Source organism: Ursus maritimus, unplaced genomic scaffold (assembly GCF_017311325.1).
Source record: "Ursus maritimus isolate PB19 unplaced genomic scaffold, ASM1731132v1 scaffold_16, whole genome shotgun sequence".
Taxonomy (NCBI): domain Eukaryota; kingdom Metazoa; phylum Chordata; class Mammalia; order Carnivora; family Ursidae; genus Ursus; species Ursus maritimus.
This window is the reverse complement of record NW_024424008.1, coordinates 7,021,136-7,046,114: the sequence shown is the minus strand read 5'-3', so window position 1 is coordinate 7,046,114 and position 24,979 is coordinate 7,021,136. Positions and strand designations below refer to the sequence as shown.

The following is a 24,979-nucleotide window of genomic DNA, read 5'->3' as shown; positions in this document are numbered from 1 at the left end:
CCCTACTCGTGCGTGTCCGTGCTCTCTCTCTCTCTAAAATAAATAGATAAATCTTTAAACAAACAAACAAAAAAACCTAAACTACAATATTTGTACTACATTTAGGTAAATTACATATTTTGTACTGAGTTTAAATTAATATTTACATTTAATTTATGTTAACAAAAATAAACTCACTTGGGCATGAATGCTCCATTGGCTAAGGATGGCTCATCATCATCCAGCCCATCAAAGAGATGTGACTTGGCTGTGCCTGTTGTCTGTAAAGCCTTTGGTCGAACTCTGGTGGCAGGGCGGGGTGTTAGTTTATAATGAGTAGGTGTAGTGAGAGCCTTCTGGGCTGCTGGATTTGTTGGTTTCAATCTCTGAAAAACAAAAGCATCAAGGAAGATCTAGTTTAACTCAAATACATTATTTGGACTTATAGAAAAAAATCATAAGAACAAAGTTCAAATATCTCTGCCATTTACCCAACTAGATACCTCTGTTTCTTTTTCAACGAAACCCAAAATCTTAACCGTCGGAATAAACTGAGATGCACCCATGAATTACTATTCAACCTCCATACAATCCAAATCACTCTGAAAACAACAGTATTAGCTTGCATTTATTCAGCATTTAGTAAACGTTGATAACTGCCATGAGTCAAACACTAAGTACTGGCAATAAAAATAATGAAATCACTTTCCCTGATTTTTGACAAAATTACAAGTTAATAGAAGAGACATACAACTAAAATAAGACTTCAGGTTGATTTTGATGGCACCTTTATTGTATTTCTATAATATCTGCAGAGTGTTATACATTTGTTTTCCTTAACATTATACATGGGATTATATAACCACTTGAAACAGCAATGTCTAAAATATGAAACCCTGTCACAGTTTACGTTTCTCTTTACAGTGCAGACTATTTACACTTCAGCAACAATGAACCTTCCTAGACCTTTTTTGTGATCTCTCACAATGGTGTGCCATTGCTTGGAATGTCTTGACCTAGATCTACCAACTTCTCCATAAATACTCAAAAAAAGTTAAATGTTATCTCTTTCGCAAAGCCTTATCAAACTCACCCAAAAATCTACGCTCTTCCTTAACATAATATTCACCATTTTAATGCATACTACTTGGGGGGGTTACTATATCTACTAAGTTGCACAAGAATCACCACTAAATCCAGAACACTTCTCTCACTCCAAAAACAAATGATATGCCTCCCAATTCCACCCCCCACCCTAGGCAAACATGAATCTACTTTGTCTCAATAAATTTGCCTAGTCAAGGCATTTTATATAAATGGAATCACGTAGCCTCTTGTGTCTGGCTTCTTTTTTTTTTTTTTTTTTTTTTTTAAGATTTTATTTATTTATTCGACAGAGATAGAGACAGCCAGCGAGAGAGGGAACACAAGCAGGGGGAACGGGAGAGGAAGAAGCAGGCTCATAGCAGAGGAGCCTGATGTGGGGCTCGATCCCAGAACGCCGGGATCACGCCCTGAGCCGAAGGCAGACGCTTAACCGCTGTGCCACCCAGGCGCCCCTTGTGTCTGGCTTCTTTCACCCAATATAATATTTTCAAGGTTCATCCATGTTGTATGTAGCACGTATCAGTACTTCATTCCTTTTTATGACTAAATGTGATATTTCATCATGTATATACACATACAGTTTGTTTATCCACTCATCAGCTGACAGGCTATTTTATTACTGTATTTACTATATTGAACTTGAGTAAATTTAAACACATTAACAGATCCAATCTTTCTCACTAAATAAATAGCAAGCTCTTAGATGATAAGTTCTTATTTTCATTTTGTATCCTCACTACTGAACACACTGACTAGCACATATTTAGACCTATAATTCTGCTGCACAAATAACACATAATTCTATTTTCTTTTCTCTTTTCAAGCAGGCTCAACGCCCAGCATGGAGCCCAGTGCAGGGCTTGAACTCATGACCCTGAGATCAAGACCTGAGCTGAGATCAAGAGTCAGTCACTTAACTGATCGAGCCACCCAGAAGTCCCACACATAATTTTCATCTAAGCACAACTTACATTCACAAAGCATGTTAAAAAGCACTTTAAATTCCTATCTTACTTCCCTTTATATCTAGTTATAGGGTTAATTCAAGAACCAGCTGAGGGAGAAATGAGATGACATAAATAACTGAGTAATATTATCTGTAGACTGACCAACTTATTATAAGCCAGGTATGCATTATCTCATTTAATTCTCAACACTGAACGGTATTACTATTCCCATTTTACGGATGAAGAAACACATTCAGAGGCAAAAAGACATGCTCAAGGTCTCAGATTGTACACGGTAACACAAGGATTAAACAGACCAAAGTCTACTTTTAACCCACACCACCGGGAACAGAAGATCATTTGACACTAGAGCATAAAAAATTAAGACAAAGTTAACTAAGCCAGAAGAAAAGATAGTGATATACCACTTAAGAACATTATGATTTTAGAAAAATCAGCCTCTCTGAGCCTTAGTTTGCTCAACTATAAAATGGAAATAATAATATCTGCCTTACTTCAGGGCTACTGAAAAGTCTCAGCCCTCACCTCCAGTCCAGTATTCATGTCACTGCTTTAGTCATGCTGCCTTCCAGATACTGCAAACATAATATACCTCCTGGCTCAGTGAAAAGCATAAATAATGTGTCTTAAAAACTTAATTACACCTAACTTTGCTTAGGTTATATATGTAAGAAAATATATTCTGCACTTTTAGTTTCTCTTGATCTGAGAATAAACTTTACAAAAGCATCCTTAAATTTACCTCTTCTTTCTTCTTAGGGTCTGACATGGGATTTCGGAAGAGAGGAGAGTCTCCAAAAGGTGAGTACGTTAAACTATTGATGTGCTGTTGGAGAACCGCTTGCTGGGCAGCAGAAGCATTGGGATCTGTCAAAGCTTTTTGAGAAAAAAGAAAAGAGAAAGCAACATGTCAGTCCAGGGATCCAAAGCAATTATAGCAAGAGTGCACAGAATCATTGTGGCGAGGTCTTCAAAATGTTCAGACTCACTCAATGGCATTATTGGTGGAGAGCAGAGGAGCAAACTGTGAAGAAAATCAACAAACTAATGGGTAAAAGATATGAAGAGGCATTTCATAAGAGACAACACAAAAATTTTACTTAGGTGTTCACTGTCACTAATAATCAATGAAATACAATTTAAACAACATTGAAGAAATATTTATATCTACCTCATTATCTATCAGTGCCACAGCTGTATGAAAAGAATTACAGTCTTTGACTTCCGGAAACATTATAAATTGGTTTACTCTAAAAGAAACAACGTAACAGTACATAAAACAAATACTGTTTTTATATATTTTTAAAATTTATTTTTTTAAAGTTCCATGATTTATTACTTGTGTATAACACCCAGTGCACCATGCAATACATGACCTCCTTACTACCCATCACCAGCCTATTCCATTTCCCCCCCTCCCCTCTGAAGCCCTCAGTTTGTTTCCCAGAGTTCCTTCCCCCTTCTGTTTACGGCCCCTTTCTTCTTCCCTTTCTTTTACCGATCTTCCTACTTCCTATGTTCCATAAATGAGTGAAACCATATGATAATTGTCTTTCTCTGCTTGACTTATTTCGCTTAGCATTATCTCCTCCAGTCCCATCCATGTTGCAGCAAATGTTGAGAACTTGTTCTTGTTGATAGCTGAGTAATATTCCATTGTATATATGGACAACATCTTCTTAATCCAGTCATCTGTTGAAGGGCATCTCAGCTCCTTCAGCGATTTAGCTATTGTGGACAGAGCTGCTATGAACATTGGGGTGCATATGGCCCTTCTCTTCACTACGTCTGTATCTTTGGGGTAAATACCCAGTAGTGCAATGGCTGGATCATAGGGTAGCTCAATTTTTAACTTTTTAAGGGACCTCCACACTGTTTTCCAAAGTGTCTGTACCAACTTGCATTCCCACCGATAATGTAGGAGGGATCCCCTTTCCCCACATCCTCTCCAACAATTGTTGTTTCTTGCCTTGTCAATTTTTGCCATTCTAACTGGCGTAAGGTGGTATCTCAGTGTGGTTTTGATTTGAATTTCCCTGATGGCTAATGATTTTGAACATTTTTTCATGTGTCTGTTAGCCATTTATATGTCTTCACTGGAAAAGTGTCTGTTCATATCTTCTGCCCATTTTTTGATTTGTTTGTTTCTTTTGCATTGAGTTTGAGAAGTTCTTTGTAGATCTTGGATACCAGTCTTTTATCTGTAATGTCATTTGCAAATATCTCCTCCCATTCTGTGGGCTGCCTCTTAGTTTTTTTGACTGTTTCCTTGGCTGTGCAGAAGCTTTTTGTCTTGATGAAGTCCCACAAGTTCATTATTTCCTTTGTTTCTCTTGCCTTTGGAGATGTCATGAAAAAAGTAGCTGTGGCCAATGTCAAAGAGATTGCTGCCTGTGTTCTCCTCTAGGATTTTGATGGATTCCTGTCTCACATCGAGGTCTTTCATCCATTTGGAGTTTATCTTTGTGTGTGGTGTGAGAGAGTGCTCAAGTTTCATTCTTTTGCATGTAGCTGTCCAATTTTCCCAGCGCCATTTACTGAAGAGACTGTCTTTTTTCCACTGGATGTTTTTTCCCACTTTGTCAAACATTAGTTGCCCAAAGAGCCAAGGGTCCATTTCTGGGTTCTCTATTCTGTTCCACTGGTCTTATGTTTCTGTTTTTGTGCCAGTACCATGCTGTCTTTGTGATCACAGCTTTGTAGTACAGCTTGAAATCCAGCAACATGATGCCCCCAGCTTTGTTTTTTCCTTTTCAACAATTCCTTGGTGACATGGGGCCTTTTCTGGTTCCACACAAATTTAAGGGCTGTTTGTTCCAGTTCTTTGAAAAATGTCATTGGTATTTTGACTGGGATGGCATTGAAAGTGTAGATTGCTCTGGGTAGCATGGACATTTTAACTATGTTAATTCTTCCGATCCATGAGCATGGAATATTTTTCCATCTTTTTGTGTCTTCTTTAATGTCTTTCAAGAGTGATTTGTAGTTTCTAGAATATAGGTCCTTTATGTCTCTGGTTAATTCCGAGATAACGTATGATTTTTGGTGCTATTGTAAATGGAATGGATTCCCTAATTTCTCTTTCTTCAGTCTCTTTGTTCGTGTACAGAAATGCAACTGATTTCTGAGCACTGATTTTGTATCCCGCCACATCACTGAATTGCTCTATAACTTCTAGTAGTTTGGGGATGGATTCTTTTGGGTTTTCCATATAGAGTATCATGTCATCTGCGGAGAGAGACAGTTGGACTTCTTCTTTGCCGATTTGGATACCTTTTATCCCTTTTTGTTGTCTGATTGCTGATGCAAGGACTTCTAGTACTATGTTGAATAACAATGGCGAGAATGGACATCCTTGTCGTGTTCCTGATCTTAAGGGAAAGGCTTCCAGCTTTTCCCCATTGAGAATGATATTTGCTGTAGGCTTTTCATCGATGGTTTTTGTGAGATTGAGGAATGTACCTTCTATCCCTATACTCTGAAGAGGAGCATATGGTTCTTGACTCTTTTCTCGTTGATATGATCTATCACACTGATAGATTGCGAATGTTGAACCACCCTTGCATCCCAGGGATGAATCCCACTTGGTCATGATGGATAATCCTTTTAATGTACTGTTGGATCCTATTAGCTAGGATCTTGTTGAGAATTTTGGCGTCCATATTCATCAGGGATATAGGCCTGTAATTCTCCTTTTGGATGGGGTCTTTGCCTGGTTTGGGAATCAAGGTAATATGGGCCTCATAGAATGAGTTTGGTAGTTTTCCTTGTGTTTCTATTTTTTAAAACAGCTTCAGAAGAATAGGTATTATTTCTTCTTTGAATGTTTGGTAGAATTCCCCAGGGAATCCATCAGACCCTGGAGTCTTGTTTTTTGGAAGGTTTTTGATCACTCCTTCAATCTCTTCATAATTAACTGATCTATTTAAAAAATCAATTTCTTCCTGTTTCAGTCTTGGTAGTTTATAGGTTTCCAGGAAGGCATCCATTTCTCCAGGTTGTTTAATTTATTTGCATAAAGCTGTTGATAAAAGTTTCTAATGATCCTTCCTATTTCATTGGTGTTGGTTGCAACCTCTCCCTTTTCATTCATAATTTTATTAATCTGGGTCCTTTCTCTATTCTTTTGAATAAGTCTTGCCAGTGGCTTATCAATATTATTTATTCTTTCAAAGAGCCAGCTTCTAGTTCTGTTGATCTGCTCTACTGTGCTCCTGGTTTCTAATTCACTGATCTCTGCTCTAATCTTGATCAACTGCGTTCTCGATCAACAGGGTAGGCCTGTTCTTCTGCTCTTGTTCCAGCTTCTTGAGGTGAGAATATAAAAACTGCATTTTAGATTTTTCTATTCTTTTGAGTGAGGTTTGGATGGCTATGTATTTTCCCCTTAGGACTGCCTTTGCAGTGTCCCATAGGTTTTGGACCGTTGTGTTTTCATTCTCGTTGGTCTCCATAAATTGTTTAAATTGATTTTTGATTTCATGGTTTATCCAATCATTCTTGAGCAGGATGGTTCTTAGTTTCCAAGTGTTTGAGTTTCTTCCAAATTTTTCCTTGTGATTGAGTTCCAATTTCAAAGCATTGTGGTCTGAGAATATGCAGGGAATAATTTGTCTTTTGGTATCGGTTGAGAGCTGTTTTGTGACCCAGAACCTGATGTCTTCTGGAGAATGTTCCATGTGCATTAGAATAGAATGAGTATTCTTTTATTCTGGGGTGTAGTGTTCTATATATATCTATGAGGTCCAACTCATCTAGTATGGCATTCAAAGCTCTTGTTTCTTTGATTTTCTGCTTAGGTGATCTGTCTATTGCTGATAGTGGAGTGTTGAGGTCCCCTACTATTAACGTATTTTTATCTATAGGTCTCTTTATTCTGGTTAAGAGTTGGCTTGTATATCTTGCTGCTCCCCTGTTGGGGGCATATAAATTTATAATTGTCATATCCACTTGGTGGATACATCCTTTAAGAATAATATAGTGCCCTTCTGTATCTCTAACTATAGTCTTTAGTTTAAAATCCAGTCTGTCTGACATAATTGCTACCCCAGCTTTCTTTTGTGGTCCACTGGCATGAAAGATGGTATTCCATCCCTTTACTTTCAGTCTGGATGTATCTTTAGGTTCAAAATGAGTCTCTTGTAGATAGCAAATAGATGGGTCATGTCTTTTTATCCAATCTGCAACCCTGTGGTATTTTATGGGAGCATTTAGGCCATTTACATTGAGACTGATTATTGAGAGATAGGATTTTAATGATGCCATGTTGCCTGTAAAGACTTTGTTTCTATAGATTGTGACTTTCTGTTCTGTATCACTCTTGGGGCCTTTTTACTTTTATAGAACCCCCCCTTAATATCTCCTGTAGGACTGGTTTCGTGGTTACGAAATTGGTCAGTGACTGGAGATTCTGGAAGGTCTTTATCTCGCCATCAATTCTGAATGACAGCCTTGCTGGATAAAGGATCCTTGGCCGCATGTTTTTCTCTGAAAGAGCTTTAAAAATGCCCCCCCAACCCTTTCTCTCATTCCAGGTCTGTGTAGACAGGTCTGACGTAATCCTAATATTTTTGCCTTTGTACGTGAGAACTTTCTTTGCCCTGGACGCTCTCAATACTGTATCCTTGGATCTAATATTTGCGAATTGCACTACGACGTGACGAGGCATAGGTTTGTCGTGGTTGAATTTGGGAGGGGTCTTCTCTGCCTCTTTGACACGAATGCTTGTTTCCTTTGCTAGACTGGGGAAGTTTTCACTTCCCCTCAGGAATGCCAATGATTCTGACATTGGAACGTTTCACTGAGTCAGTAATCTCCCATAACCTACACTCTTGAGATTGGATTTTTTTGAGCCAAGTGTCTGTTTTAGCTTTCTCTTCTACCATCCCATCTTCCAATTCACTAATTCATTCTTCTGTCTCATTTACCCTGGCCGTCAGAGTATCTAGTTTTGACTGCATTTGATTCATGGCATTTTTAATTTCTGCCAGATTAGCTCTCATTTCCACCCTTAGAGATTCTATATTCTCGTTAATATTTGCGTTAATATTTTTTTCAAGTCTACACATCATCTTGACCATTGTTACTCTGAACTCCATTTCTGACAATTTGGTTATATCCATATCCATCAGTTCTGTGGCAGAGGCCACAGACTCATTATCTTTTCTTTGCTGGAGGGGATTTCTCCTTCTTGTCATTCTGATGAGGAGACGTTGCGGGGTTGCCCAGAACTCAAATTATTGACCAGGACACAGGCAGTGTGCATTTGTTTTATAGGGACCTTAGGGATGTGGGCTTCTTGATTTTTCAGCCTGCCTTCTGGGGGAGGTGCCTGCCGTGCTGATACTCATGCAACCCTGTTTGGGCAGAGTCTCCCTGCCCCCCGCGAGGGGGGATGGGGAGGGGCACACTGTGAGCTGGTATTTCCGGGCTTTTGTTCTCTGGCGGCTTTCCCTGGAGGTTTTCTGTGACTCTTCTGAGAGTCAGAGCAGCAGTGGCCGTATCCTAGCCTCTCAGAACAGAGAGATTGCAGTCCGCTCTCCACTGAGCTCTTCTGGCCTCTTTAACTCTGTTTCTGTTGGTGCTGCTAAAAATCCTGCAACCGGCGTCCCAGCCCTCACTTCCAGGGCTGGCACATCTCTGTCCTTTGTGTTTCTAACACCGCCAGCCGCCCCCGCGCACGCTCCCAAGCTCCCTGTTTCAGTGAGGTTCGTGTGCACTCCGGAGCTCCAGTTTTCAGTCTGGTCGCAAGCGCGCACGCTCCTGAGCTCCCGGTCTCAGTCCGGTTCCAGAGAGCGCTCTGGAGCTCCGGTTTTCAGTTCGGACGGGCTTGCGTTCCCAGGCTCACGGTCTCAGTCTGCTCTCTCGCGGGTGCCGGTCCACGAGTCCAGCCCGTTCCCCAGTGCAGGTGGCTACCGCTTCCCGGCACCCGAGCGCGGAGGCTCCCTACCCCTTCTGTTCATCTTCCGATGTCTGTGCGAGGTTTCACGGCTCCCCGCTTCGTATCTCAATACTCAGCGCTGGAGATGTTCATTTGTAGAGATCCAGATGTATCTTCCTGCGTCTCAGGCTGATTCCGTGGGTTTTCAGGATGGTCTGGTACCTACCAGCTCGACTCAGGGGACCAGCTGAAAAAGGGGACCCCTACTCCTCTGCCATCTTAACTCCTGTTTTTATATTTTTTAACCTAGTCATTTCAATCATGGAAATTTAACCCAAGGGTTTAATTAAACTAGAAACAAAGAAATGTTTGTAAATATTAAATAAATATTATCTGTAATTGTTATGACTTGGAAACAACCTATATTCAACATTCACAGTTGTAAAAATCATGATACATCAACACGGTAGGTTAGATAGTTATTAAAAATAATGACAATGTGTTTCACAGTTGAAATAAGGAAATATTTTTGATTTAATTTAGTAAGTAAAAATTCCAGAATAAACAATATTAAGTATACTAAGACTATTGAGGAAGAAAGTGGCATACAAAACATGACAGCCATGAAAATGGCTGTTAAGGTGTCCTTATATGTTTATTATTTACATTTAATATTCATATTACATTCAAGTAAAAATTGAAAGAAAAAATATCACTTGGTTAGTCTAATTTTCTTTTAAATTGTAAAAACACGTCATCAGTCACAGGCAATTTAGGGAACAGACAAGGAATGATGATCTATAATCACACACAGTAAAAAACAAACAAAAAACAAAAACAAGAAAACTCCCACAACTATCTGTGTTATACCAATTGATGAAGAAACCTTTCCAAAATATTTCCAAAAATACTGATTAAAAAAAAATAAAATAAAATCATACCTAAATCATTTTAGAAAGAAAAATACTTTTGCCCTTTATAAGTGTTTAAAACAAAGCTAATGCCAAAATATAATACGATAATCCACATTAAACGAGTCCCACAAACAAAACATTTGGAAAATTTTAATACAACAGGGGGGAAAAAAAACCCCAACAGCAGCAGCAACAACAAAAAACCCAGAACAGACATCTAAAGCTAAATTAACGAAAAAGTGGTAAATCCACCTTAGTCAAATTAAGCTTTCTTAAAATCAGATGTATTAATTAAATACTAAAACACCATATGCTAATATGTAAGGGGAAAGTACAAGTTTGCTCAAGACTGTGAAACCCAGAGGAGATGTCAATTTAAAGAGCATACAACAAATCAATTCCAAAAGCCAATTTATAAGACTATCAGTGAGAAAAAAATATAAAAATGTAGCTTCGGTACAGAGTGCCACACAATAACAGCATAATGTTATTCTATGGACTATTCAAGGAGACTCAAGAAAACCTGGATGTTTTCATAAGAATTCTAATATTCACTACTCAGTTTGTTACTTGACAGGCAACGATCCATTAAAAATAACACTGACCTGCACCAGCTGATCCCATCATTAACAAGTATAATAGGTCACCCCATCTGGGCTTACTCAAAAGGGTAAGAACTCCTTTAACGAATCCAAACATAATTAGGAAAGTGTGTGAACAGGATGTTTTTATATCTGTATGTTTAAATATGAAATATTCTCTAAGTTAACTGTATTATTTAAGAATATAGGTAAGAGAGCTGATACGTTAGCAAAAATAAGAGAACAAGCAAGCATAAGCACTAGTTAAGCTACCATTTGTGTCACAGTCAATTCAGTCATAATAATTTGAAAACATACTGAAAAGCCACATCATGATCAAATGATTAAAGGAATAGGAAAAAGTATAAAAAATAAAGTCTGAGAATAGAAAAACCTGATGACATTTTATCTGGAAGAAAGATAATAGGGTTACTGCAAGGAAACTGTAACAGACTGGTTTGCTTAGCTTAGGAGGTAAAAGTAGAACCACTGAGTGGAAATTCCACGGAGGCATGTTTTGGTTTCTAAACAACCTGAACAAAACAATGGACTAGACTGATTTGGAAAACTGTAACTGAGGAACTCCCACAGTAAGAGAGCACTCACATAAGCTCTAAAGCACCTTCCAACTACCATCCTCTGATGCAAAGATGTACGCTCTAAAAGGCAATACAGCTACTTTCAAATGTGTGGTAACAGTACCCTATGTAGCTGTAATATGAAATGCTCATGTCAGGAACTTTTAATTGACTTTAGAAAAAGATGGATTATCAAAAAACATTCAAGGGGTACTTGGCTAGCTCAGTCAGAAGATCAAGTTGCTCTTAATCTCGGGGTTGTGAGTTCAAGCCCCATGTTGGGTGTAGAGATTACTTAAATAACTAAACTTTTTAAAAAAATTTTAAAAACCCAAACTATTCAGAACACTATCCAAGTAAAAATGGCAGGTTACAATATTTATGATACATCCTTCTACTGAAAACAACTAAAACTAAGAAAAAGAAATAAAAGTGGAAATCTCACTTTTAATGATAAAGTTGGTTCTAACGTTCACACAAATCAATTAGAATCCTAATTCACCTCCACACCAAAGATCTCAGTAAAATCTGTTTTTTAAAAGAAGATTTTATTTATTTATTTGAGAGGAAAAAGTGAGTGAGAGAGAGAGAGAGAGACAGCGTGCACGTGCATGCACTAACGGTAAGGAGGGGCAGAGGGAGAGGGAGAAGCAGACTCCCCGCTGAGCAAGGAGCCCGATGCAGGGCTCAATCCCAGGACCCCAGGATCATGACCTGAGCCGAAGGCAGATGTTTAACCAACTGAGCCACCCAGGAGCCCCTAAGTAAAATCTATGTTTAGAACAAATTGAAATATATCTATATAACCCACAATGACAAAGAATGGGATGTAACAAATGAACAGAAGAGAAAATACAACAAATTTCTAGGGGAAAGAAGTAGACAGAGGAATGACAAAGCAGGATAGAGTGAAGTATAGCTTAGAATACATTCATAGGGGATTACAGCCCAAAGTGGAGTATATCTGCCCTGTAGAATCCCAGAAAGATTAGAGATTCAATGATACCAAGTTTGATGAAGTGAGACTGAAAGCAGGAGAGATGAACCAAGGCAAAGTACATATACAAAACACCCATACCTTCATCCTCCTAATCACTGATGCTCAACAGATAAGCCAAACATCAGCCAGTGTGCCTCTGATGAAACCAAGTTATCACATGGAAAGAACAAGGGCAACTAGTTTCAGTACTTGCATCATCCCAGAGCTAAGAATGTGGCATTCTAACCATCAGAGGACCCTTGAATAATAGCTGGTTCCTGGACTACTTACCTTAAGGGGAAACTTACTGGTAAACAAGCTCTACTCATACACATAAATTGCCAGTGAGCTTTTTATTAGTTTATTCTTGAACATGAATGGTAAAGATCACAGAGCATTAAAGAGTGGGACCAAAGCAAAAATAATCCGAAGATTTAAGGCACAGAAAATTCCTTAAAAATTTTTTTAATGCCAGTTAACAAAATTTCAAGAGAAAATTGCATCTAAGAACTGGATGCCTGACAAAAGGAACTTTCAGAGAATGAGAAAGAATTTTTTGTAAGTTGAAAATAAAAATTCAAAATGATTGAGAAGGTATTCAGAAATCTCCTAAAAAATAGAAACGCACCTTAAATATCAAGCATTAAGACAGGAAGGGGGCACCTGAGTGGCTCAGCTGGTGGTGTCTGACTCTTGGTTTTGCCTTAGGTCATGATCTCAGGGTTGTAAGATCGAGCCCCATGTCAGGCTCTGGGCTGGGTGTGGAGCCTGCTTAATATTTTCTCTCCCTCTCCTTCTGCCCCTCCCCCAAGTCTAAAAAAAACACACACCAAAAACCTTAAAAATAAAAGATGGAAAGGGTATAAGCAATTTAGTGAAATTTCACGACAAAGGGACAATACTAAATGCTTGTGGGGTAGGAGCTGAACAAGTCTCAAGAATCAGAAAGCATTAGACTTCTCATCAAATAATGGCTAATGCAAGGAATATAGTCCAAGTTCTGAGGATAGATTATTTTCACACTAGAATTCCATAACATTAAAGCATGAGGAACAAAAAAAGGTATTTTCAGACCTATAAATGATCAAAGTTTACCCTTCAGATACACTTTACTTAAAAACACATTCCGGATAATTCAAGAAATAAATAAAAGGGAAAAACCTACACCCAAGACAGAGCAGTTCCCACTGAGTAGATTTGAAGGGAATACTGGAAGCAATGCTGAAGGCCTAGGGAATAATCAGAGATCCTACTGCTGCAGGAGGAAGGACAGAGGGATCAATGATGATGTATCCAGAGTAAAAGAATTCTGACACCATCCTTAAGAATTCGGACCAGTTTAGGAAGGTGATAAGGGCTGGTAATCTAAGGGGGAAAAAAGAATCAGAAATTCCAGGAGAAAGAAAAAGCTGTATAAAAAGGGTGTATGTGGCTGGGCAGCAATGTTTTCATAGTTGTAATAATATGCTGTGTTCACATTTACAACTTTGAAATTATTCTTTAATCAGAGAAAAGATGAAGGTAATAATTACAGGACAGAATATATTATCATTGTTATCAATATGAAAATAAAAAGATGGCAAAAGAAGAAATCAGGAAAAAAAGAAAGGTAAGAAAGGGCACTAATACCCTTGCTTGATCAAGGGGACTCAGAAATACTGTCTCTCAGTTGATAGAATAAGAAACAGTATGTAGGGACATAGCTTAAATTTGCAAAAGGCTTATCCAAATGTGGTACACAGATCATGACAGACAGTATGGGAGATGACTTCATGGTACAGAGACGAGCTTAATTTTCTCTTGCTCTCTCTCATTCACTCAGTTACTCTATTTATGCCAGGTGATATCAGTTATTTTTATCTCCAACAGAATAGATTTCTTTTAAAAAGATATTCAAGCTAAAAAGTTAATTTTAAGTTAAAAATAACAACAGGTAGGAGGCAGAGAGGGCAAAAACTAGGAAAGGGTAATTCAAATGAATGAAGTATGAAAAACACTCCAATACATAAAACTAAACTTAAGGTATTTAGTAACATAGCTATATTAGGAGAAGTGAATAAGAACACACAGGTAGGTGATAAGTGAGCTCTATTTCTCATCTACCATTAACAAGTTAAATTTACTTAAGACTTAAATAAATAAAGCAAAACACAGCAACACAAGCACATCATTTAGGGATAGGAACTTAACTATGTACCAGGAAACAAAGTAGTCGTAACAAAGCAGTCTCTTTAGGGGACTAGGCCCAGGAGTGGGAAGCAGAAAAGGCCAGGATCCATCACAAGCCTGTTTTATGATGTGTGTCTGTGTACTGCTTTGGTAGGGGTGGGATGGATTGAGAGGAAAAAATCAGGTCACCAAGTCAAGTATTAGCAAGAAATAAACTGAGTAAAGCCTTCTAAAGTGACTGACACTTACCTACTGGGGCCTGGGGGGCTCCAAAGCCCAAAGTGGCTGTCGTAGTATTAAATCCAGGGGCCCCAAAGGCTCCTGTACCAAGAGGCCCTCCGATCTTAGGTTGGTTGTTCCCAAACAAAGATGCCTGTCCAGCACCAAGAGCTATGGAGACAAGAGGAAAGAAAAAGTGCCACAGGAGATCCTTTGAATGTTATGCCAGAGGTCAGTTACTTAAAAATATAATACATTTGGAAACTTCATAATGACTACTCATTTCAACAAGAGGTAATACAGTAAATGCTAACTATTGCCAGGCACTGTGCTGAGTACATTACATACATCAGAGGCAAAATACTTAAACCCCTCTGTGCTTTAGTTTCCTCAACTATAACATAAAATAGTAATACATACATATTTATCCTAAGGTTAAAATGAATAAACATATATTAAGCATTTACAAGAGGACTGGTAGATACTAATATTCATTAAATATTAGCTACTATCCCACTTAATCTTCATAAGCCTGAAGTAGGAAATATCCACATTTAACAGATGAGAAAACGGAGGGTTTAGTAATCAGCTCAATGTCAAAAATATAGTAAATGGTGAAAATGAGGTTCAAACCTTGGTGCATCGGACAATACAATTAGGGTTCTTAACTGCTACACTACAGTACTATAGAGTTAGAAAGAATTAAAAAATAATCAAGTCTCCTTAAATTTCAGTATTTGCAAATCAAAATATGCACCTGAACCAATCACAATGTCATCTTTTTGACTAACGTAGAGACTAAACTATAGAAAACCATAGCCAATACCATCTTTGAATAGCAAAAGTAATACTTTCAAATATACTATCTCATGCAAACTATACCAAGACAAACGTTTTGTTTCATAAAAAGCTATAGGGGCACCTGGTTGGCTTAGTTGGAAGAACGTGTGATTCTTGATCTTGGGGTCGTGAGTTAGAGCCCCACCTGGAGTGCAGAGATTACCTAAATAAGTAAAACTTTAAAAAAGAAAAGCGAAATGCCTTGTGATGTGCTTACTAAGCAGACTCACGTTTCATCATGAATCAGACTGGATAGAATACAAACTTATTTTCACCAAGGGGAAATCGAGTACAGAAACTTACGTTTTAAAGCCTAAATGAATCTTGCTTAAGGATCTTGTTGGCAGTGAAAATGGGATGAATTTATTTAGAATAAATTATTGACATAAAAATTTTTTTAAAATTTCCATCCTCTCCTCCTCAAAAAGTTACTGGCAATTTAGATGATCTAAAGCTCCTTTTAGGGGCGCCTGGGTGGCTCAGTCGTTAAGCGTCTGCCTTCAGCTCAGGTCATGATCCCAGCGTTCTGGGATCGAGCCCCGTATTGGGCTCCCTGCTCAGTGGGAAGCCTGCTTCTCCCTCTCCCACTCCCCCCCCCCGATTGTGTTCCCTCTCTTGCTGCCTCTCTGTGTCAAATAAATAAATAAAATCCTTAAAAAAAAAAAAAAGTTCCTTTTAACGCAACAATGCATCTTGAGCGAGATAAAATCACTTCAAAGACAGAATACTTAGAGGTCAAAAATATCGAGGGACACCTGGGTGGCTCAGTCAGTTAAGCTTCCAACTCTTGATTTCAGCTCAGGTCATGATCTCAGGGTTGTGAAATGGAGCCACCCCGTTGGGCTCTGTGCTCAGTGTGGAGCCTGCTTGAGATTCTCTCTTCCCCTCCCTCTGCACCCGCTCGCACTCTCTCTCTCTAAAATAAGTAAAATTTGGGGTGCCTGGGTGGCTCAGTCAGTTAAGAGTCTGCCTTTGGCTCAGGTCATGATCCCAGGGTCCTGGGATCGAGCCCCGCATCAGGCTCCCTGCTCAGTGGGAAGCTTGCTTCTCCCTTTCCCACTCCCTCTACTTGTGTTCCCTCTCTCGCTGTGTCTCTCTCTGTCAAATAAATAAAATCTTTAAAAAAATAAGTAAAATCTTAAAAATACATATATATATTGAATATGAACTGCTCTGAGATTGCAATAAAAAAAAGACAGGAAGTCTATACTCAGAAAATCCATACAATATAAATTAGTGAGGGTAACTACTGAAAGGACAAAACATTTCTTAACCCTATAACCTCATTAATAACAAGAAGACAACAACGTAGCCAACGGATTATTTCTCTCAAAGCCCAGCTTTGGAACAGGAAAGACTACTCCTTTTAAAGTTCCAAACCATTAGAAATTGGTGAAAATTTCAAGAAAAACTGAAATTACTTCCCTTGAAGGACACAGTTTACAGCACAAATTTCAGAATTCTTTATTTTTCCAGATAACAAATGCCTCCTTACCCCCTGAACAAAAACTTAGAAGAAACCCAAATATATAAAATAGACAGGGATGCCTGGGTGGTTCAGTCATTCAGCTCAGGTCATGATCCCAGGGTGCTGGGATCAAGGCCAGCATCGGGATACTTGCTCAGTGGGGAGCCTGCTTCTCCCTCTGCCTGCCACTCCCTCTGCTTGTGCGCTCTGACAAATAAATAAAATCTTAAAAAAATAATAAAAAGTAAAAAAATAAACAAAAATCTGTCATCTGGATGGATGTGTATTTCCCTCACCTTTGTAGTAGTCCTGGATGAAGAACCATGAAACAGTCTAAAAACCAGTGTTACTTCAATAACCCAAAAAAAGAATATAAAAGGCATTGGGAGGTTCAGGTGACCCAGAAAGAGACTGTCATAAAGTGATCTGCCTGCATACTGTTGCAATTTATTAATGGAAAAGCATGCATTTTATCCAGATCTATCTCCTATTATGCAAATGGATTTCTTTGCTTAATGAAAAGACCTACCAATAGTTCACAAGTTAAGGGACATGCTGATGGAACATAATGTCCATTTATGAAATGTGGTGTACTTATAATTAGCTGTAGGAATCATAAAGCAGATATATGGGGGGGCACCATAGTAATAGTGGCCCTAGAAACTACAAGCATGCTCAAGAGAAAAGTGAAAATGGTTATATTCCTTTTGAGACCTAATAAACATTAAAATTTAATTTTATTTATGGTATCTATTACCTTGAGTAAATTTTTCTGTGTATACCTTAGTATAACAATGAGCTTTACTAGATGTACCCTTAAACTTATTACTTTATAGAAAATTTTTAAGAACTAAAATTTCTTAATATTACCAAGTAACTACCAAGAAAATGCCATACTACTGATAGTGCCAATGACAGTATCACTGTCAAATCAGAAACTTACATTCCCATGATTTAATGAGTGTTCCTTAGTCTGAGCACATCAGGGGGGAAGATATCGCATACCAAAGAATAAATGTTTTACAGAAGAAATTGTTATAGGAAATTTTACCTTTGCTGAGGTAGGAGTCTGAATCTCCATTACTCAAAACAAAAGGAGTATGAATCCCCATCACTCAAAACAAAAGGTGCACAGGAGTACCCACTAAGCTAATGCCCCAAAAAGACATCACCCAAAGCTACAGCGCTATTCTACTTGTGATACCATGAAACATAGAGTTCATAAACATGGGTATTCACATACAACTGTCTCCAGACACACTGCTCTCAAAGCCTAAAGTCTGCTTTAGCAGAGGTGATCATCAAAAGAATTCCAACAGTGTATGCATGGTGGTTCACTGAACTCTCATTTCCCTACATGATCTACTGCTGCTAAGGCTGGAGGTGTAAAATTCTTTACTGATCGTATTTGGGTTTTAGTTTATACAAAGCATGAATGAGGGCTATATAACAGCAGTAAAAATGTTATCTGTTGTCTCTGAGGTGGAACTATTTAAGGAAAACTGAACATATTCAAATAAATAAAAAGGCTGAGATATTATATTACTGTGGAAGAGAAGATGATAGCATTAGAAAAAGTTTTACGACGTTATGTAACTTGGACTACAGGAGAAGGCACTGCTAATAACCTGCAGACCTAGAAGCCAAACAGGAAAGAATGACAACTTTAACCACATAAAAATAAAACTTGTACATGATGATACCATAAAATTAAATGGTAAACTTAAAGACTTGGTGGAAATATCCACAACAGACATTAGAGTAGCATCTTACCTGAGCTTTAGGTTTATGGTTCACAAACCGTCTAGTGTCAAAACTACCCCTGAAAAAGCTCATAATTTGCCCACGTCAAAGCTAATTTTTCCTCCAGGATTAGAAGAGAACACTGATTGATATATTCTGCTTAAATTCAGGGCTCACACTACACAAAAAACTGGAGCTTTTTAATTTTTATTTCTTGTAAAATATATGTGATAGAATTTGGATAAGTTAAAAAGTTCAACTAAAACTCTACCATACAACCCAAAAGAGTTAATATGTACAATATATAAAGCACTCTCAAAAACAGATTAAGAAATAATGATCAAATATTATGAATAGGGAATTAAAAGATTCAAATGGCCAATAAACATACATAAGGGTATCCTTCACCAGTAATCAGTGAAGTGCAAATTAGAATACACCAATTTCCACTATCATGCACGTAAAGATGATAAAGTCCAACGATATGGAAAGGTATGGGAAAAATGAGCACTTTTATACAATGAGAGGAGAAATTCATACTGGCATTCTTTTTAGAATGCAAATTAGCAAGACTGACCAAAATTCAAAATCTATCTATCTTCTGACCCAATTCCAACTATCAATCCCATAGTAATACTAACACATACAAAATTATGTAACAAAGATCTTCATTATTGCATTGCTAATAACATCAAATAACTCAAATGTCTACTAAAAGGGGAAACTGAATTATGGTTATGTGTATGTATTATGTGTCACATTTATATACACACATATATACACAATGGAATACTAAACAGTTATCTTTAAAGAATAAGTTAGATCTATAGATACTGACCAAAGAAAGAAATATATGCCCAAAACGTCATGGGAAATGAAAAAATGAAATACAGAATACCATGTAAGGCAGCTGCTTTCAGTTTGAAACATTTTTGACCGTGGCACACAATATGAAATACACGGAGATCCGTAACACACACACAACTAAAACAAAAATTAAATGATATTTAACCTTACTTTGTAGAACGATTTTTCCATTCTAAAGTTTTTTTCCTTAAATGCTGCTTGTAGCCCATTATATAAATATTACGTCCAACTAATATATCTCAGTCTTTGGTTTAAAAAACCACTTATGTAGGATATGGTTTCTATTTAAGAATATAATAAAAAATACATAAAACACACACATGTATAACTGTTATGTGTGTACACGTTTGAAAAATGTATAAAATGAAAAAAATGTATAAAACGTACATAAAAGAGTCTGACAAGGATATGCCAAACTTTCAATGGCTGTTACTTCACAACTGAAATATGTTGACCTATCATAATACTTCTGTATTGTTGAATTTTTTTAGAAGCACTTTTATCTTTTATTTAAAAAAGAAAATGGAAAGAAACAGTTCATAGAGTATAAAATGAGTATAGCTCATAGAGTATAAAATTTAATGTTCTATTAAAAAGGAAAAGACAGGGGTGTCTGGCTGGCTGAGTTGATGGAGCATGTGACTCTTGATCTCAGGGTTGTGGGTTCAAGCCCCACACCGGGTGTTGAAATTGCTAAATAGTAAAATCTTAAAAAAAAAAAAAAAAAAAAAGATGACAGATAAATGACCAGAGCATAGGAGCAAAGACAAAAGATAACTGGACAGTGGAAATGGTTTGCAACTAAATAACCACACGTACCCATGGTCAGATGACTTGGGAAAGAGACAAAACTATATGCTTTAACAACCTTGCTGGAACTGTACGTGCTGAAGCACTTGTTCATTTTATGAGCACTACCACTCTCATATTGCTTAAAACAATCTGGCGGGCAGAAGAGTCAGTGTCTTCAAAGCCACTAAAAAATAAATTACCAATAGCAGGAACAGAGACAAAGGTGTGACAGCCCTATATCAAGGTGGAAAGAACTGAGAGGTATGCACAGACCTTATAAAACCTCAGAGTATTTGCTAACTGACACTCTTACTGTTCTCTTACTATTAGTGTAATAAAGTTTACTTGGTTAACAGTTCAAAGTCTCAAATGCCTGCCTGTTAACAAAGGTAGCACAAGGGAACTGAAAGTTAATAATGCCATCATATTAACAAGTACTCACATTAAATACTAAAAATCCCAGACAGACTGGAACTATTAGAAGACAAACATTTTATAGAAAGGGAGCATATAACCTTTAAGATAAAATGTCCAAATGTTTTAAAACCTGGTAAATCAAAACTGCTGGGAGTGTTTTATAAGTCCACTTGTGAAAATGCAAATCTAGGCCTCTTATTCCCAGGTATATGATCAAACAGAGGTCTTAAGTTCCGGCAATTAAAAAGTTAAGTTGTGTCACTCCCTAAATCTCACGGTACAGTTCCTTACCTGTTCCAAATCCTGCACCAAGCCCAGTTCCCAGAGTCCCAGGTCCTGGTTTACTTCCAAAAATACTACTCCCACTGGTATTTGTGCCAAAACCTAGAAGGACAAAAGAATGAGTGGACTGTACTTTTAACACAGCTCTCAACTTCCTATACAAGGGAATTTTTAAAAAGGCAGTCTGACTCTAAGCTTTGCACCCTGTCAGTTACGAATATTTAGAAATCGTAAATAAGCTTTTTAAAAAAATTTTAATTTTGATGCCTATAAGCAGACCCAGAAGTCTTCCTACTTCATGTTTCAGACTTGAAATATTCAATAGAGGACGGTATCCATTAAAGCAAAGTGATTGTGCTTGAGCACATACATTCCCTTCGCAAGACTCAAAGCCGCAAACCTACTTTTCATGTTCAACAGAAGAAAAATGAATTTCCTCAAACTTCCACTAAAAATAAGACAGTCGGGGTGCCTAACTGGCTCAGTCAGTACAGCATGTGGCTCTTTATCTCAGTGAATTTGAGCCCCACAATGGGCAGAGATTACTTAAATAAATCTTAAAAAAAAAATATATATATATATATATACACACATATATATATTAAAAATAAGATAATCTCAAAAACACTTTACTGAAGCTAAAGGTTCTTGCTAATAGAAATTTACCTATAAAAATCTCTAACAGTAGCTTTGGTTTTGAACAGATGAACTTTGTACGGGCAGTAATGTGTGGCTAACTGATCACACAGGAGGAACTTCAATGGTGTCATAATCAGCTCACAGGAGCACTCAAGGACTCAACTAGCTGATATTAAAAGAGAAGATAATCTATAAGTAACTTTTCTTGCATTGAACTGTCTCATTATCAGAGATAATGGACAGTTAAACAAATCATCCTCCTTCACTATGACCTCCCATCCACAGAAAAATCCTATGATTCCCCTTGAAAAGCCACAGGTTTCACCAAAAGACACCTATACTGCATTACTGCTATTATTTCCCTTTTGTTCAGATATGTCCACGAAGTTTCTGCACTCCTTTTGGAGCTAAATATCAACAAAACATCCAACGAGCATATCATTAATCTTTTTTGGTTTTAAATAAAAGATTTTATCGTTAAGTAATCTCTACACCAAACATGGGGCTTGAACTCACGATCCCGAGATCAAGAGCTGCATGCTCCAGGGACACCTGGGTGGCTCATTCAGTTGAGCATCTGACTCTTTCACTTTGTCTCAGGTCATGATCTCATGGGTTGTGGATCAAGCCCGCGTTGGGCTCCTCACTTGGTAGGGAGTCTGCTTGAGCATTCTCTCCCTCTGCTCCTTCCCCAACACTCGAGTGCACATGCGCTCTCTCTCTAAAATAAATAAATCTATAAAAAAGAGAAAGAGAAAGAGCTGGATGTTCTCCTAAGCCAGCCAGGCGTCCCATCACTGATCTCTTTTGATAAGAGGGGGGGAAAAATCAATCATTGGCCAGCAAACCTTGTTCATGGAACACTCGGAAGTCTTTTTAAAAGGTATCATGGAGGGGATCAAGTACAAAAGGTAACAATAAAGAGAGTAACCTGAAATATAGGACACTATCACCAACTAAGAATATTATACTTAGTCATGCCAATATTTGGATTATTATCTCAATAAAATCAAGAAAAAAAGTTGAAGAATTTAAACAGTTTGAAAATGTATTTCTAGGGGCGCCTGGGTGGCTCAGTATTTAAGCGTCTGCCTTTGGCTCAGGACCTGACCCCAGGGTCCTGGGATCGAGCCCCACATTAGGCTCCTCTGCTGTGAGCCTGCTTCTTCCTCTCCCACTCCCCATGCCTATGTTCCCTCTTTCACTGGCTGTCTCTCTCTCCCTCTGTCAAATAAATAAATAAAATCTTAAAAAAAAATGTATTTCTAATGTCACTTAAAAGGCATGGACTCTGACATAATCTGATACATTTCATTCATACATTCACTAAAAATTTCTTCAACTGTGCTAATTAACAGCTATGCCACAAAATGGGAGCACTGCTACTCAAGCACAATTTTTTTTTAAAGAAAAAAAAAAAAACAGAAAAAATATACTTGGAGATACTCTTTTTCTTTTTGAGTTAAAATTTAACCAGAAAGGATCTTCTAGCCCCATAAACAGCAGAAAATAAGATACTTGTGAACTACCTCAAACCCACACGAGGGAATTAAGTCCCAACTTACACTGTTTATACCACACATTTCCTCCGATTCTTACTGACAAAAGTTGATCAACTCTGTTATTTCAAAACAATTTTTAAATTAAAATTAAGGACGATTATTTAATAGTCAATTAATTTACAACAAAGGAATCAAGAATATATGATAGGGAAGGACAGTCTCTCCAATTAACGGTGCTGGGGAAACTGGACAGCAAAAGAATGAAACCAGACCGCCATCTTACACCATAAACAAAAATTAAAGACTTGAGCTGTAAGACCTTTGAAAGTATACAACCCCTAGAAGAAAACATAAGGCAGTAAGCTCCTGAACATCTGTCTTCACAATGATTTTTTGGATGTGACACCAAAAGCAAAGGTAACAAAAGCAGAAATAAACAACTGGGACTACATCAAACTAAAAAGCTTCTGTACAGCAAAGGAAACCATCAACAAAATGAAAAGGTAACCTACTGAATAGGGGAAAATATTTGGAAGTCATACATCAGAAAGAGGTTAATATCCAAAATATATAAAGAACTCAAAAAATCCAATAACAAAAACACAATCTAATTAAAAATGGGCAGAGGATCGGAGTAGACCTCTTTACAAAGAAGACATACAGATGAAGAAAAGACATGCAAAGATGCTCAACATCATTAATCATCAGGGAAATGCAAATCAAAACCACAACAAGATATAACCTCACACCTGTTAAAATGGCTATTATCAAAAAGACAAATAAGTGTTGGTGGAAATGTGGAGAAAAGGGAACCCTTGGTGCACTGTTCGTGAGCATGTAAACTGGTGTACACTGCGGGAAACAGTATGGAGAATCCTCAAAAAATTAAAAATATAAACACCATATGATCTTGCTAGATCCCACTTCTGGGTATTTATCCAAAGAAAACAAAAAAACTAACCCAGGAAGAAAAATGCACCACAATATTCACTGCAGCATTATTTACAATAGCCAAAATACAGAAAATAACCTAAGTAGCCATTGATGGATAAACGGGTAATGATGTATATGTATATATAATAGAATATTATTCAGCTATAAAGGACAATGAAATCTTGCCATTTCTGACAACACAGATGGAATTTGAAAGTATTATGCTAAGTGAAACAAGCCACACAGAGAAAGAAAAATACTGCATGATCTCATTTATATTTGCAATCTCATAAAACAAACAAAAAAAAACAGCTTATAGATACACACGATAGAAGATGATGAGCGATGGGTGAAAGGGGATCGAAAGGTACAAACTTTCAGTTATAAAATAAATAAGTCATGGGGATGTAATACATAGCCATGGTAACCATAGTTAATACTGTCCTGCATATTCGAAAGTTGCTAAAAGAGTAGATCCTAAAAGTTCTCATCACACACACCCACACACAAAAGTATAACTATGTATGATAACAGATGTTAACTAGTCTTATTGTAGTGACCACTTCACAATACACAGAAATACCAAATCATTATGTCCTACACCTGAAACTAATGTTATAGTTCAATTATACCACAATTTAGAAAAATGAGCTTAAAAAAATGTTTAAATATACAAATAGCTCCTGAACTGTCCACTTAACCATATGTATGGAGGAATCACTGATTACCCAGTACCATCTTATCAATACCCGAAGAATCAACCTTCTTAAACTGTTGCTCACAAATGTTGACATACCATAACTCCTCTCCCAAAACAGTTCTACTCCTCCATTCATTCAGAAATTCAGACACTATCTTATACTCAATCTTAAACTCGTCCCTCCCAGGAATAATTATTTACTAAGAGAATGAGTTGATGACTCTGAAGAATGACTTAAGGATTTCACAACACCAACTGTAGCAGCAGGTACCCCAACCTTTAACTCTGTGAATTGATCAGCAGCTGAATGAAACAAAATCCCGTAACAGATGTGTGACTAACGATAATATAATGATGCTCTGAATCTTTGTATAATCTTACCCCATTTCCAGATTTGTTATATGGTTTATTTCCAAATCAGA

The 24,979-nt window shown here is 37.5% G+C and overlaps 1 protein-coding gene across 7 annotated transcripts in view; it reads right to left on the bottom strand.

Moving 5' to 3' along the window:
• The window catches only part of NUP98 (nucleoporin 98 and 96 precursor), a 123,427-nt gene that overhangs the window by 57,740 nt on the left and 40,708 nt on the right, over positions 1–24,979 (bottom strand). For 4 of the 7 annotated variants that reach the window (XM_040630789.1, XM_040630786.1, XM_040630787.1 and 1 more), the window contains exons 11-14: positions 20,793–20,885; positions 14,405–14,545; positions 2,797–2,930; positions 178–365 (exon numbers count right to left, since the gene is read on the bottom strand). In XM_040630789.1, the coding sequence (XP_040486723.1) occupies positions 178–365; positions 2,797–2,930; positions 14,405–14,545; positions 20,793–20,885 (556 nt within the window). The remainder of the gene's footprint in view (positions 1–177; positions 366–2,796; positions 2,931–14,404; positions 14,546–20,792; positions 20,886–24,979) is intronic. The other 3 variants (XM_040630790.1, XM_040630791.1, XM_040630792.1) reach the window with 1 other exon arrangement.